Source organism: Mustela nivalis, assembly GCF_964662115.1.
Source record: "Mustela nivalis genome assembly, chromosome: 17".
In the NCBI taxonomy this organism is placed as follows: domain Eukaryota; kingdom Metazoa; phylum Chordata; class Mammalia; order Carnivora; family Mustelidae; genus Mustela; species Mustela nivalis.
In genome coordinates this window covers 13,917,054-13,930,098 of record NC_139036.1, presented here as the reverse complement: position 1 = coordinate 13,930,098, position 13,045 = coordinate 13,917,054, and the positions used below count along the sequence as shown (strand labels likewise).

At 53.2% G+C, this 13,045-nt stretch overlaps 1 protein-coding gene across 10 annotated transcripts in view; it reads right to left on the bottom strand.

Annotated features, from left to right (window-relative positions):
• Nucleotides 1–1,460: 1,460 nt before the first annotated feature.
• The window catches only part of MPRIP (myosin phosphatase Rho interacting protein), a 145,482-nt gene continuing 133,897 nt past the window's right edge, over nt 1,461–13,045 (bottom strand). For 5 of the 10 annotated variants that reach the window (XM_082706826.1, XM_082706831.1, XM_082706832.1 and 2 more), the window contains 2 exons: nt 12,817–12,902; nt 1,461–8,296 (listed from right to left, as the gene is read on the bottom strand). In XM_082706826.1, coding sequence (XP_082562952.1) covers nt 8,225–8,296; nt 12,817–12,902 — 158 coding nt within the window. In that variant the 3' untranslated portion in view covers nt 1,461–8,224. Of the gene's footprint in view, nt 8,297–12,210; nt 12,277–12,816; nt 12,903–13,045 lie in introns of all 10 variants that reach the window. The other 5 variants (XM_082706829.1, XM_082706827.1, XM_082706828.1 and 2 more) reach the window with 3 other exon arrangements.

Sequence of the window (13,045 nt, the reverse complement as noted above, 5' to 3'; positions counted from 1 at the left end):
CAGCGCTTACAGAGCTTAAAAAACAAAACAAAAAAAACCACAAAAGTGCATTAGATCTATTAGAATACCATTACATCGGACCAGTGCCTAGAATTTAACGGATAAAAATTATTGAAACATCCTTAAATAATTGGAATAGCACACTGGAAGTATGTATCCTTTATATGTCTGTACTCTATTTCTTCTAGGTTTTGTGAATTCTGTAAGTCGATTTCTAATGGGTAGAGTCCGATTTTAGTTTTTGTGTATGTATATTTGAATCACACTTTGGATTTCCACACATTTCCACATAATTCATTCCAAATGAATGAATATTGAAAAACGAGTTTCTTATTTTAAATTCATTCAGTAGGTCACAACCAGAATTTTAACATTAAATAGAATGTAGACATCATAGCATATTCTAGTAAAGGTGTGTTGTTTTGTGAAATGTTGGGTTGTTCCTGGGGGCCGTGTGTGGGGATTTGGTCATGAGGTATGATATATTCTCTCCTTTAAAACCAAGAGTAAGGGGCACCTGGGTGGCTCAGTGGGTTAAAGCCTCTGCCTTCAGCTCATGTCATGATCCCGGGGTCCTGGGATCGAGCCCCACATCGGGCTCTCTGCTCAGTGGGGAGCCTGCTTCCTCCTCTCTCTCTCTCTGCTTGCCTCTCTGCCTACTTGTGATCTGTCTGTCAAATAAATAAATAAATAAAACCAAGAGTAACACTTTACTGTAGATGAATGTAATTATAAAGGGACAGAGATGAGAATCCTCAGGACTTCGCACAGTGCTTCTGACCCGCCCTGGAGGTTTCTGTTACGGAGCCAATGTGCCCCCAGTAGATTCATGATATAAAGTCTCCTGATTTTAAAATGCCGACAACTAATCCTGAACTCTGCAAACACTGTTTAAAAATAAGCAGATGAGGGACGCCTGGGTGGCTCAGTTGGTTAAGCAGCTGCCTTCGGCTCAGGTCATGATCCCAGCGTCCTGGGATCGAGTCCCACATCGGGCTCCTTGCTCAGCAGGGAGCCTGCTTCTCCCTCTGCCTCTGCCTGCCATTCTGTCTGCCTGTGCTCACTCTCTCCCCTTCTCTCTCTCTGATAAATAAATAAAATCTTTCAAAAAAAAAAAATAAGCAGATGAAGGGTGCCTGGGTGGTTAAGTGGGTTAAGCCTCTGCCTTCGGCTCAGGTCACGATCTTGGGGTCCTGGGATTGAGGTCCACGTTGGGCTTTCTGCTCAGCGGGGAGCCTGCTTCCTCCTCTCTCTCTGCCTACCTCTCTGCCTACTTGTGATCTCTGTCAAATAAATAAATAAAATCTTTAAAAAATAAAATAAGCAGATGATAAAAAGTAAAAGCAAAACTCCAGTAGAAGTCTCCAGGCTACGGAACACTTTCTGAATGTTGACAATGTTGACCTCAATGCATAGGTTGCATGTCTCTGCACTACACAAAACCTCATTCACAGCATGCAAAGGGTGATGCAAAAATAGTTTATTATGATATAGTTTATGTAAAGTTAGGTAATATTTACAAAGTAGAAATGATCAGTGACATCCGTGGGAATCTAGCATGTCACACAAAGGAATAAATATTCTGTCAAAGTAACACTTCAAATTGTAGCGAACAGTCGTTCAGAAACTCTGTTAATTAAAAAAAGAGCCGCAACAACACCATCACCGTCTTGAATTGTCCCAGAGGGCGGGCGGATCGGCTGGCCAGGCTCATCTGTTGGGGAGGAAGGCGCAGCCCACGGGATGCCCCCCAGCCCCGGGCCCCGCCGCACCTGCAGGCCAGCATGAAGGGCTCGCCCACGCTCCCCAGGCCTCTGCACACCCCTGCACGGCACTTTGGGTTTGATGAACAATATTGTTTAGCGTTAGTACAGAAATTAAACACCCGTTAGAATAATCATACACGCTTTGGGTTGGAATATCACCCGACGGCTGAAAGAATTCGCTGTGGCAGAAACCAATGCTTTGGATTATGTCCCGACTCGTCACAGCAGAAAACAGCGCGCACACACTCCACTCTGTCCCTGTGTCAGCTCCCCCCGCGGCTCCGTGTCATGTCCCTAACAGCTGACCTGAGACATTCACGCCAATAGAAGAGTCTAGTAGTGAGAAAAGTAAAGAATTACAGTTGTTGAGGAGTCACTTAGAAACTTTACATTTTATAAATATTACTTAGGAAAACCACATGAATTCTTATCACTTAACTGGTTTTAAGTCCTAACAATCAATCAGTAGATAAGTCGTTAATACTAAAGGTAAATCCTAAAATCCACTTTAATTGGTTTTGTGATAGAAACGTGACACAATAATGACTTTAGTGTTCTTTATATGACCTATTCCTAGCTTGCTATGAAACAAAATTGCAATGTATGTTACTAGTGCAAAGGGCAAAGACAGAGGCCTGGGACAAGTGACAGAGGGACAGGTGCACTGTGCTGGTGACCACTGCCTCTCCAGAACTCCGCTCCTTTGCGGTGTCCCAACTGTGTCCTGGGAAGTCTCCCCCCAACTGGTCGCCACGGACTGTGTGCCTCCCCCTGCATGCCCTCCTGGCTCAGCCTGAGTACCGACGATCCAGTTCTCAGATGCTGTGACCGCACATGGCCACGGATGCCTGCAGTAAAGTGACAGCGTGGCCAGGTTGGTGCCTCGACGCCGTCCCACCACAGAACCCAGGAGCTGAGGAGATGCAGATGCCCAGCCCGGCAAGAGTTCCCAGGTCACCCAGTCAGGCCAGTCCGGCCACAACGGTGCTCGAAATGACGTCTCCCTCCAGGTTGTCCACGAGCCCGGCCCGGACGGGGAAGACGGCCCCACCAGGTTCTTCCCTACGCTGCTCTCCCTGCAGGGCTCGGAGTGCTCTGGCGGTGAGCATCGCGGTGTTCTTGCATGGCCAGCGGGCACGGAGGCAGGCCTGCTGTCATCCCAGAGACTGTCATATGCTCTTTACAACCCCCCCGTGAAGTGGCCACAGCTTTTAAAAAGATATATCAGTCATGAAAACATTTGCTTATATGTTGGGTGGAGTTCAAGGTTGTACTCAAAGCCATCCGTCCTAGCTTACAAAGGGAGGTCTGCATAGGATTTTATTTTTTTAAACCCACACAAACTTTGTCACACACAAAAAATCCCTGCGGTAACTTCCGAGTAATATTTACACTGCTCACTCTGAATAATATACAGGTTATTTTAAACAAAATAAACACAGCTGCTTGTCAATACAGAGGCTGGCGTCCACACAGAGTGCACAGTGACTTCTCTTCCCAAAGCCCATGTAGACACGGAGAGGACAAGGGCCTGGGCTGCATCTGAGTGGCCGTCCTGGCTCCCTACACCGGGGGTGGCTGATGGATTCCTCCTACTCTGCTGAAACACTCGGAGACGGGAGCCCTCTTCCCTTTATAAAGAACCAAGAATACTTGCAACTCGTTCTCCAAAGGGCACAAGAATGAGGCGGGGTCTCTCCCAGCATACCCCTTGGGAAACAGCGATACTGTTCGTTTCCACTCTGCGTGTGGGTCATGGCTTCCTAGCAAAGGATGCCAAAGCAGTGGTTTCACCAGACTCACTGCAGCAGGATTCTCAGCTTCAGTCTTCAACTGAGGAAAGCATGAGCTGGCTAAGAGTGCGTCTGGGCTTGTGACCAGAGCGCACCGTTCCCAGCTTCAACGGGCTCCACGTCCTAACAGCACTCTGAGGACCGGGCGGACGTGGCCACGGAAGAAGGGACGTGGCCACAGTGTCCTACTCGGTGCTGAGAACAGTCAAGGACTTTAGCTTTTGGCCCGATCTCAGGTAGGTAAAAAGACCTTTCCTAGGATCAGACATGCAACGTCTAAGCACACACCTTTTAGGGATCTGGTGGTAGGGAAAGGCCGGAGAAAGTCCCAGGTGGGAAGCGCGTGGCAGACCCACTAGTGCTCCTTCCCAGTCGCTGGTGGGCTAGCTGGATGCCTAGGGCCTCCTCTCTCAACAGGGACCCGAGGCAGAGGGGCCCAAGACGGAAGAGGAAGAGAGCAGTGTGCCAACACTGGAACTTTCAGAAGCCTTTGCACCAGCAGGTTCCCGAGCTGGTGGGAAGGGCGGGGCTGTGGGGCCGGGTGTGGGGACAGAGGTTCAGACCCAGTGACCCAGCAGACGCCTAACAGAAAACACAGCCATGGCGCAGTTTCGGTGTGTTCAGGGTGGGAGGGATTCCACACGACTGAAGCTTCTGGAGAGTTGAAGCTTCCGGTGAGCATGCCAAGCTGTTTCCTTTTCAGTATCTAATTCCTGCTAAGTGGAATACTATACATACTTCCCTGTCCTTTGTGAACCTCTGAAAATACCCCCCCCAATCCAGGCTTTCTTGGTGATAAAAGCGGGGGGCGGGGAGGCGGGGGGAGGGCATGGAATTTGGTTTTAGTTATTTGGCTTTCTAAAATTGTGTCTAGAATGGAAAGTGTTAAAAATTCCAAGCTTCTTTAGAACAATGAGGAGGAAACTTCCTTCCAGGAATCCTCTTACATTAAGAGCACAGGCTGATGGCTTACAGTCCTTCCACTCTAACTGAAAATGGCTTTGAGTCCCTGGAGAACCGCCTCCAAACTCAGGCATGAGGTCAGCTATGAAGCTGGCCAACGAGTACCAAGGAGGGGAGAGGAGAGCTGTCCCTGCCCGGAGCCTGCAGGCTGAGGCAGCCCAAGGAGCCAGGAGCCGGGGAAGTTCCCAGCATGGGTGGGAGGGAGGAACCTTCTGGAGAAGTTCCCTGCAGGCTGGCTCAGGGGAGTGGGGAACAGCCCTGGGGGGTTAGCCAGCGAGCGCATGGGGCCCTGTATAGCTGTCATTTTATGGTCACGGAGAGGGGGTCCAGGGGTAGGCCCTGAGCCACAGGCCCAGCGGGGGCGGCCTCATGCACTGCCTCGGGCCGGGATGAGCTGAAAAACAGACTTGCCAAGGGGAGCACCAGGCAGCAGTGACAAAAGGGGTCACGTTCCATCCTCAGGCCAGCAGTCAGTGTTCCAGAGTATTAACGAGATCTCTAAAGAGATTCTTCTTGTGCCATCGGATTCGTCTCCTGGCCTCATCTGTCGGCCTCCCCTTCAGGCAGACTTGGAGGATCACAGTTCTGTTACACACAGCAATTCCCCCTTTCCCAGCCTTGCCCTCGTGAGACCCCTGCCGGCTCATTGTTAGCCAGTGAGCGGGTGACAGACTTCCCTTGTCCTTGGCCTCTCTACTTGCTGGAGTCCCAGGGAGAGGCCTCTGGTCTGGGCTCCTGACAAAGCATACATGCCCACTGTGGCCTCTACCTGTCGCCCCAGGACGGCCCCAGCTTCCTCTCTCAAATTCCGACCCATTTTGATGCCTAATGGCACAAGCCTCCATTTCCAAGGGCGGTGTGCTCCGTCTGCCACCTCCTGTAGCCACTACCATGGTGCCGACAGGGGCCACAGACAGCCACTGGGCCCGGGAGGCTGGCTCTCACCCCCGGACCGGCACCGCCAAAGGAGCCCGAGCAGCAGGGCGTGGCCCAGTGTGCGTCCGAGTGCGCACGGAAACATCTGTCTGCCTTCCTGAGAGCCGTGCAGCAGAGCAGTCTCCCCCTGCATGTGTCTGGCAGGGCTGACTTGCAGGGGCCAGCGGGTTATAGATGAGCCAGTGACCAGGAAAGAAAACATGACTGCACAGACTCAATCCCTGTTCTCATGTCACCCCCCTGCCCCCAGGGCAGGGGGACACTCCCTCTGTGCGGCCCACCCCAGGGGTGGTGGGAGTGCCCCGGACAATCACCCACATCACCCCATCTGCAGCCCCCATAGGATCCTCCTCCATCAGCACAGAAACCAACTTCACCTCCTCAACTATACTCTGTTTTCTCTGGAACCTGGTGGCTAAATTCTTCCTGGGGGATTTGGGGGTCTGCAGGGCGGAGTGGGGACTGGGGTGCGACACACAGGTGCTCACTGAAACCCCTCTTTGTTCTGTTCTGCCTGCTCCCTCCAGCCAGAGGTCTTAGTCCGACAGCCATGGTCACTGTGCAACGCTCGGCAAGACCAGGCTCGGCGCGGGGCTTCTTCTGGAGGCTGTGGTGGGAGCAGCCTCTTGTTGGAGAGGAGCCAGAGTACCCCCCTTTCTAGACTGCTTACTGGTAACCTCAGGAGGGTAGCAGCCCCAGGACCATGGCTTCTTGTCTCTGAGGCGAGGAGGAGGAGCCTTCAGAGGTTGCGGTGAAAGGAGGGGTTTCCTTGTCTCTGCCTTTGACCTCCACATGCTGCACTCATGTTCCCCGAATTTGGAGGGTGAACCCCGAGAGGAAAGGATGAAGACGAGTGCATATGGTGCTCTCTGACCTGGTCAGAGCGCTGCAGCCACAGGCTGACTCGGCACAGTGACCCTGCCACGAAGGTGGGAGGGCCGGAGGCAGGGAGGGGGGCTGCTTGGAGAAGAGCCAGAGTACCCAGGGCAGTAGGAGCCGGCAGAGAGGCCAGCCGACGCGGCCCCTGTCCCATCAGATCCTGCGGGACAGCACACCCTCTGCTGTGAGAACACACACATTAGACAGCATTTTGGGGAATGGGCCCCGGGGGCTGAGCATCCCTTCCCTATGCTCCCATTCTGAGAGGCACACGCACAAAATCATGGTCCTTTCTAAAAGTACCAGCAATCTCCAGGGGGGTGGTGCAGGGAGCAATGTCTGAGCAGCAGAATGAAAAAACTAGACCGAATATTCTCTTGCTTTTGAAAACATGGGAGAAAAGCAGCCAAGGAGTGACAGGTGTGGGTTAAGAGCCTGGAAGCTGCTGAGGGAAAGGCTCGGTGCCAGGGGGAGCTCAGAGATTATTCCAGTGAGAAGAGGGCATGCCCCAGGCCCTGCCAGGGCTTTCCCGGGTGACCCTGGCCTTAACTGAATCTAGAGATAGGGCACGGTGCCTTTTCCAGGGCCCGCAGACCTAACAGAAGCGCTGACACAGCGAGACCAGAATAGGACCCCCACTCACTCTGCAGATGCTTCTTGCCCACCCTGAAGGCCTCGGCACTGCTGCCATTTGCCTGGGCTGCTTGTCTTAACAAGACTGCTGGTCTTCCCGGGGCCACGACGGAAATCCCGGGGCAGGAGACTCCTGAGAACCACGGCAGCATTTCCTGACAGTTCCAAGGTCTCACTCCAACTAGTAGAAAAAGCAACTCTCTTGGTTTACGTTTACTCTGGGCTCTCTGAACGCTGCAAGAGAACTTTTCAGAGCTCAGGTTAGAGTTAAAAACAGGTAATAAGGGCAGTTTTTATCTGATTCCAACATCCTCTCTACTTTCTTCTTGACTTAACATAGGGGTCTTCACTCAGCCTTCTCAAAAGCAATGTGGAGGTTTCTTTCAGAAAGGCTCAGCACCTGAGCAGGCTTCCCCCTCAAGGACCGAGTTCCTCACTGTTTGCAAGCTCCGTCTGAAACCCTGGGGCCGCAGGGCAACACTCGCAAGTCTTTACGGAGAGAGCAGGGCTGCTAGTGACCAAGAAAGCAACGAGCGTAGGAAGGAATGAGAGGGGCCGGGATTTTGTGCAAGATTTAATAAAAAACAAACAAAAATAGGAATGGCTGCTTTCGACATTTTCCAGGTCGTGAAAGGTTCCCCACGATGACCTGGGGTGTGGCTCTAAGCTGAAGTAGTGGGACGAGTACAAAGTGCTGTCCTCCCAAGCCGGAGGCAGTGAATTGCAGGTTCGGAGCCACGTCCCCACCCCTGCTCCTCCAGCTCCTCCCAAAGGCGCGCGAGTGGTTGGCGCGGCCACCTGATGCCCTGCTCTCTCCCTGTGGGGCCCACACACAGCCCAGCGAGAGCCGCCCTCGCCGACTCCGCACCCTGCACCCGGCGGAACAAGCTAGCTTATCGACAGGCTGCTGGGCCTTAATACTGACAGTGAGTGCGGTGGACAGCGGTGGGCGGGGGCTCTGCGCAGACCCTGGCCGGGAGCGGACGGCCCTCCTGGCCCTCGCTGCTTGGCTAGTTTGAGAATACCATGGAAAAAAAGCTTTGACAAAGACGTAGGAAGCTGGAATCAACACAGCAGGGAACGGTGTGAACAACCCATAGACCAGTCTCTCATGCATCCATACCCACAGTTAATGATGACAACATAACAACAACAATAATAATAATAAAAAATAAAGGTACAGACAAAAAGCAGCGCTTGGGTAGTGCTGCTGCAGGCTGGGAGGGGTGTGTGTTCAAGTGGAACGGGACGCGGCTAGTCTTTCTTCAAGTCCCTGGATTCAAAGAGCTTCAAGCGTTCTTGCACCGTCAGGCCTTCCTTCAGACTCTGGGTGGAGATGAGAGCAGAAGAGAGAGACCGTTAACCGCCCGGCCAGCACCACGGGCGCGGCTGCAGTCAGGCAGAGGTGCAGGTGCCGGGGTGCGGGGTGGGGCAGGAGGGGCTCCTCGAGAGATTAGTGGGGCATGCTAAGGAGAGAGCCGTCCCCTGTGAGATGGTGTTATCTGGATGAGAAAGGAAAAACCCAGAGAAACAGACCACGTGTGTAAGCAGCTGAGTTCTGAGCTTAGGGCTCTTCAGACAAGCAGTGACCAGATCGGTTCAGCCAGGGGCAAAAGCTGTGCCAAGAACTAGAAATCAGCCCGTCCACATCCTTCTCCTGGCAGGGGTGGGGGTCCTGTCCACCTCTACTTCCTCTGTGACCGTGATGCTGAGCATCGGGACGCAGCCTGCAGACGTCGCAGGCCGTGACTGGCGGCGTGTGGCTGCGGAGCCCTCCTCCCCGGGCTGCCCCCACCCCGGCCGCGCCTGCCCCCTCAGGCCCACTCCTGGCACTCCCTGAGCAATAGCCTGGCAGGATTTGCGGTTACTGGGGACCTGGAAACACGTCAACATATTTACTACGATTTTCAGAATGTGAAACCAATAGTCTCTTCATGTGTGACCTCAGCAAAGTTTAAATCTGTGGGTTCCAGGATGAGTGACACTTTGCTACCAGGGGGACAAAATACGTCCCGCTTTACTCTTAGAGGCTTTGCCAAAGATCTCCTCTTTCGGTGAGGGCAGGAAGATCTCCTTGGAGCATGGCTGGGGAGACTCCGGCACTGGTTGGGATAGGATTGGTGTCTTAGCGGCCACAGGATCTCCGCAGCAAGTCTCAACTCCAGCCTCAGATGGCCAGTTCCTGGGGCTGGCACAGGCTAGAGCTGACCTGGGTACAGGCCCCCGAGGACCACACCAGCTTCACCCCTGAATCAGAGCACCAGGCTGCTCCCATGGGTCTGGAGCGCCCAGCCCGCCGTTTCCAGCCATGATATGCGCCTCGGGGCTCCCGATGTGGCTTGGCCTGATGCGTCAAAGCCCGTGAGTGGGGCCTGTGGGACCCGGCCGCCTGCAAGGGGCTTCCCCCAACATTACAGAGAACAGCTCTGCTTGCTTTTTATACTGTGGAACTGTTATGTGTGAAAAAGAATAAAGCCAGCTTTTTTTTTTTTTTTTTCTTAAAATAAAGGATTCTATGGCTAACCTTTCTGAAATCCACTGGTCCAGATGGACGTCTATGTAAGCAATTGGTTAGGGTCACTGTTAAAGCTTGCTACTCGGTGGGCTCAACAGGTAGGGGATGGGGGCAAATCCATGTCCCACTCTGAACCTGAAACCTGAAATTGCCTTAATGCATGTAATTGTCTCAGATGCTCTTGGGTCTTCTCCCAAGTGCTTCAGACCAAGCTGCCCTGTGCACAGCAGGTCGTCTCAGACACGTGCTGGGCATGCATGGCCACAATGTGGGAGGCCCCACACCTAAGTGCAGGGCACACAGGCAGGCCTGTCCGGTGCCACACCACTCTGTCCTACCCATTCAAAGGATGGCAAATGTCCTGCCCGGCATGTGCTCCCCCCCATGCCCTGTCAGAGTCCCTGCTGTGCTCACGACTGTAGCTGGGTAGTAGGGCGATGAGGGGCAGCCCAAGCTGTGCGCCCAGTGCCACATACCACTGAGCTGTAAGGGTGGGAAGAATGGAGCCCCACAATGGCCCTGTACACTGTGGCTCCCTGGACTCATTCCTCCCACACGGCCGGTCTCCCCAACAAGCGCCTCTGTGACCCCATGCTCACACTACCAGACGGGAGCCTTCATGAGAACCCATGGGGAAAGGTTCGCTCTGGTCTCAATACCAGAAAACCCATGAAGCTCTTAAGCAGAGCCTGCCTTAACAGGCACTGAGACTTTCTAGCCTTCTGAGTGAGCCAGGATATAGAAACAGAACGTCGATAAAGGACAGAAGACGGTATGTGTAAGATCCCACATTAAACAGCACCAATGACAGGTTTGGTTTCTGGGCAACTTCATTGCCCAGTCTTCCTGTGGCGGTGGTGGCGGGGAACTCCCAACACGGTCAGGGAAAGGACAGCCATGTGTGAGTGTGAACAGGTCCAGCCTAGCTTGGCATCACAATGTGAGTCCCTAAGGACGCTGCAAGGTCCCTTCTTTCTACACGCACCAGCGGGAATGTGCTTGCCCACTAACACACTGGAAACTCGGCCAAGCTCAACGTGTACTCGGAGACATCTGGAAAACCCCACTCCTGGGCTTCTTCCCACTCCTGTCTGGGGCCTGGCACCTCTGACAGTCTGAGGCTGCCCCAGAGGCCCAGTCAGACCTCTGTGGGTGTGCCTGACAGTTTCCCCACTTTCTACGTTGACATTAGCTCTCCCCTAGCTGGCATAAAAGGTTTCCCCAGCACAGCCCCTGAGAAGGCCCTTATTGATAGAGGTCTTTTCACTGATTTTCTGCCCCTTTGTCCAGAATCTTGTGTATTTTTAATCCCCCACAGGAACTCAGACACACCCAGTTGGATAAACACACACACATCTGTCTTGCCGGGGCAGCCGCATTGCCGCAAGGATTTCCAGAAGGGAGAGAGCAGAAGTTTTTCACTGACTGTCATTTAGAGGCATGGGCACAAGGCCTAAATCACTAACAGTGAACTTACAACAGCTACAGTTCAACCTCAAATAGAAAACAGAATCTTTGATAAGAAAACCATAAAGCAAAGAACAAGTTCTACTTTTACTAACTAGAATGTTTTTCATGTTTACAGAAAAAGCCCAAACCAAGTTTACAATCAAGCCTAAGCCACATTTGGTTATAATGATTTGTGGCTATAGAAGAACAAATATAAGCCAAACCGACTAGATTCAAGATACTTGAGATTTTCTTAGAAGTCTTCCTAAAGCAAACCCATGTCACCCAAGCCACTGGGGTCGTGCCCCTTAGCCAGAGGATGTTGGCCTGTGCTCCCGCCTGAGTGAGCCGTAGGCACTTAAACAAGATGAGCCGTGCTGTGCGGCCCTGAGCTCATGACATTGTCCCCTGTTCCAGAAGCAAAGCCCAGTCCTGGGGTTCTTCCTGCTGCCCTTACCCTTCTCGTCAGAGCATGAGATGAAGTCAGCTCGGCCGGAAGCACGCTCTGGAGGGAGCGGCTGTGCACCTGGGCGCACGGCCTGGTGTGGGGACTGGGGCGCTCCGGGCCAGGGCCCACCATCCTCCTGCGTGTTTGCCAACAGGCTAATATTTCTCATTTCTCAGCCAGCATCTCGGTACCCCTGTCTCCTTTCTTTATACCTCTGCCATCCATGGCACCCAGAGAGAAGCTTTTGTTTTGTTCCAACAAAAACCAAAAAAGTGCCGGTAACCCTTCAGCCCCAGTCCCTCCGAGTCCTCTCACTCTGCTGAGCCGCTTTCCCACCTATGCCCACAAGGCACTGGCTCCCTGAAACCCAGGCTCTGTCCTGCCTTGGCCTGTGAACTGAGTCGGTGGGGGTTCTGAGTGATGGGACACTCTGCTTGTCAGTGGCTGCTGGGTCTCTGTCAGCGCCACTCCTGACAGAGGGCAAGACGGGTTTCCCCAGAGAATGTGGAATGCGCAGATCAATCGTCACACACGCTGACCAGCGCCGGGGGCTGCTCACAGGCCCACGCCTACCAGAGATGCTGCCGCAACGGGCCACCTGTCAAGCTGGGGGGAGCTCCCCTCAGCAAAGGGTCAACTCTGGTAAGAGGTTAAAGGGCCAGTGAAGTCCCCAGAACAGGTTATAGAGACTGACCAGGACGGTGTATGTGCGTGCCGGAGCAGATAAAGGAACAATGACACAGGAGCTTGCTGTGGAGGTGTGAGCCGTGCATGCAGGCAGCCGCCCCCTCGAGGGTGGCAGTGGGTGGGTGGTGAGAGGTGGTTTACCTACATGACAGGGGACCTGGAAGCGGGCTCGTTTCAGTTATCCCATGAGACCTGCTCAATTACGGACTGTCAGAGGAAAGAGCAAAAAATAAGACACACACACAGTAAATCCTAAATGCAACATGCTCATCACTCCCACCCTCCGCCCGTCCTTCCCGCAGAGAGGCGCGCAGCGGGCAGGGGACACGCTGAGGGGGCGCTATGCTGTGGCTGGGAGAGGAGGTGTAGGCTGCTTCCTCTCTGGAAGGTAGGCGGCATCAGGATTAAGCGAGGGCCACGTGAAGAAATACAGACAGAGTGGGACGGGCCCAGGGGGATCTGGGGGAAAAAAATCTGGCCTCGGAGGTCCAAAGTCGAATTCATTCCAAGCCCTGCTTCTTTCTTGTAGGCCTGGCCCCTCACCGTCACTGTCAGAAGTCAGTTCCACTTTGGCATGAAGGAGACACAGCACTCGAAGCCACCAGAACTGGCCCAGAAGGTAGGCATGTGGAGCCAGAGGAGTTCTGGGACCGGGGACCCCTGTTGCAGCCTGTGGTGAGCTCTGACTCTGGCTCCTCTCTAACGTCCGAGAGCCCCATACACCCTGGGGCTGCACCCCAGACTCACCTTGGACCTGATGTTTCGGAGTTGCCGGCTGACACAGGATCTGTCTTTCTTTAAGAAGTCAGGGTTGCTTTTAGATTTCATTATATCTGAAGGGACAAATAGATCCATTACTTTTGTTTTATAAAACTGTGGAATCAGACAATGTTTAAACATCTCCCAGGCTTACTGTTACCACCACACACCTATGGGATTTCCTTAAACAGCTTTAAGAGAAAACAAGCCAATGACC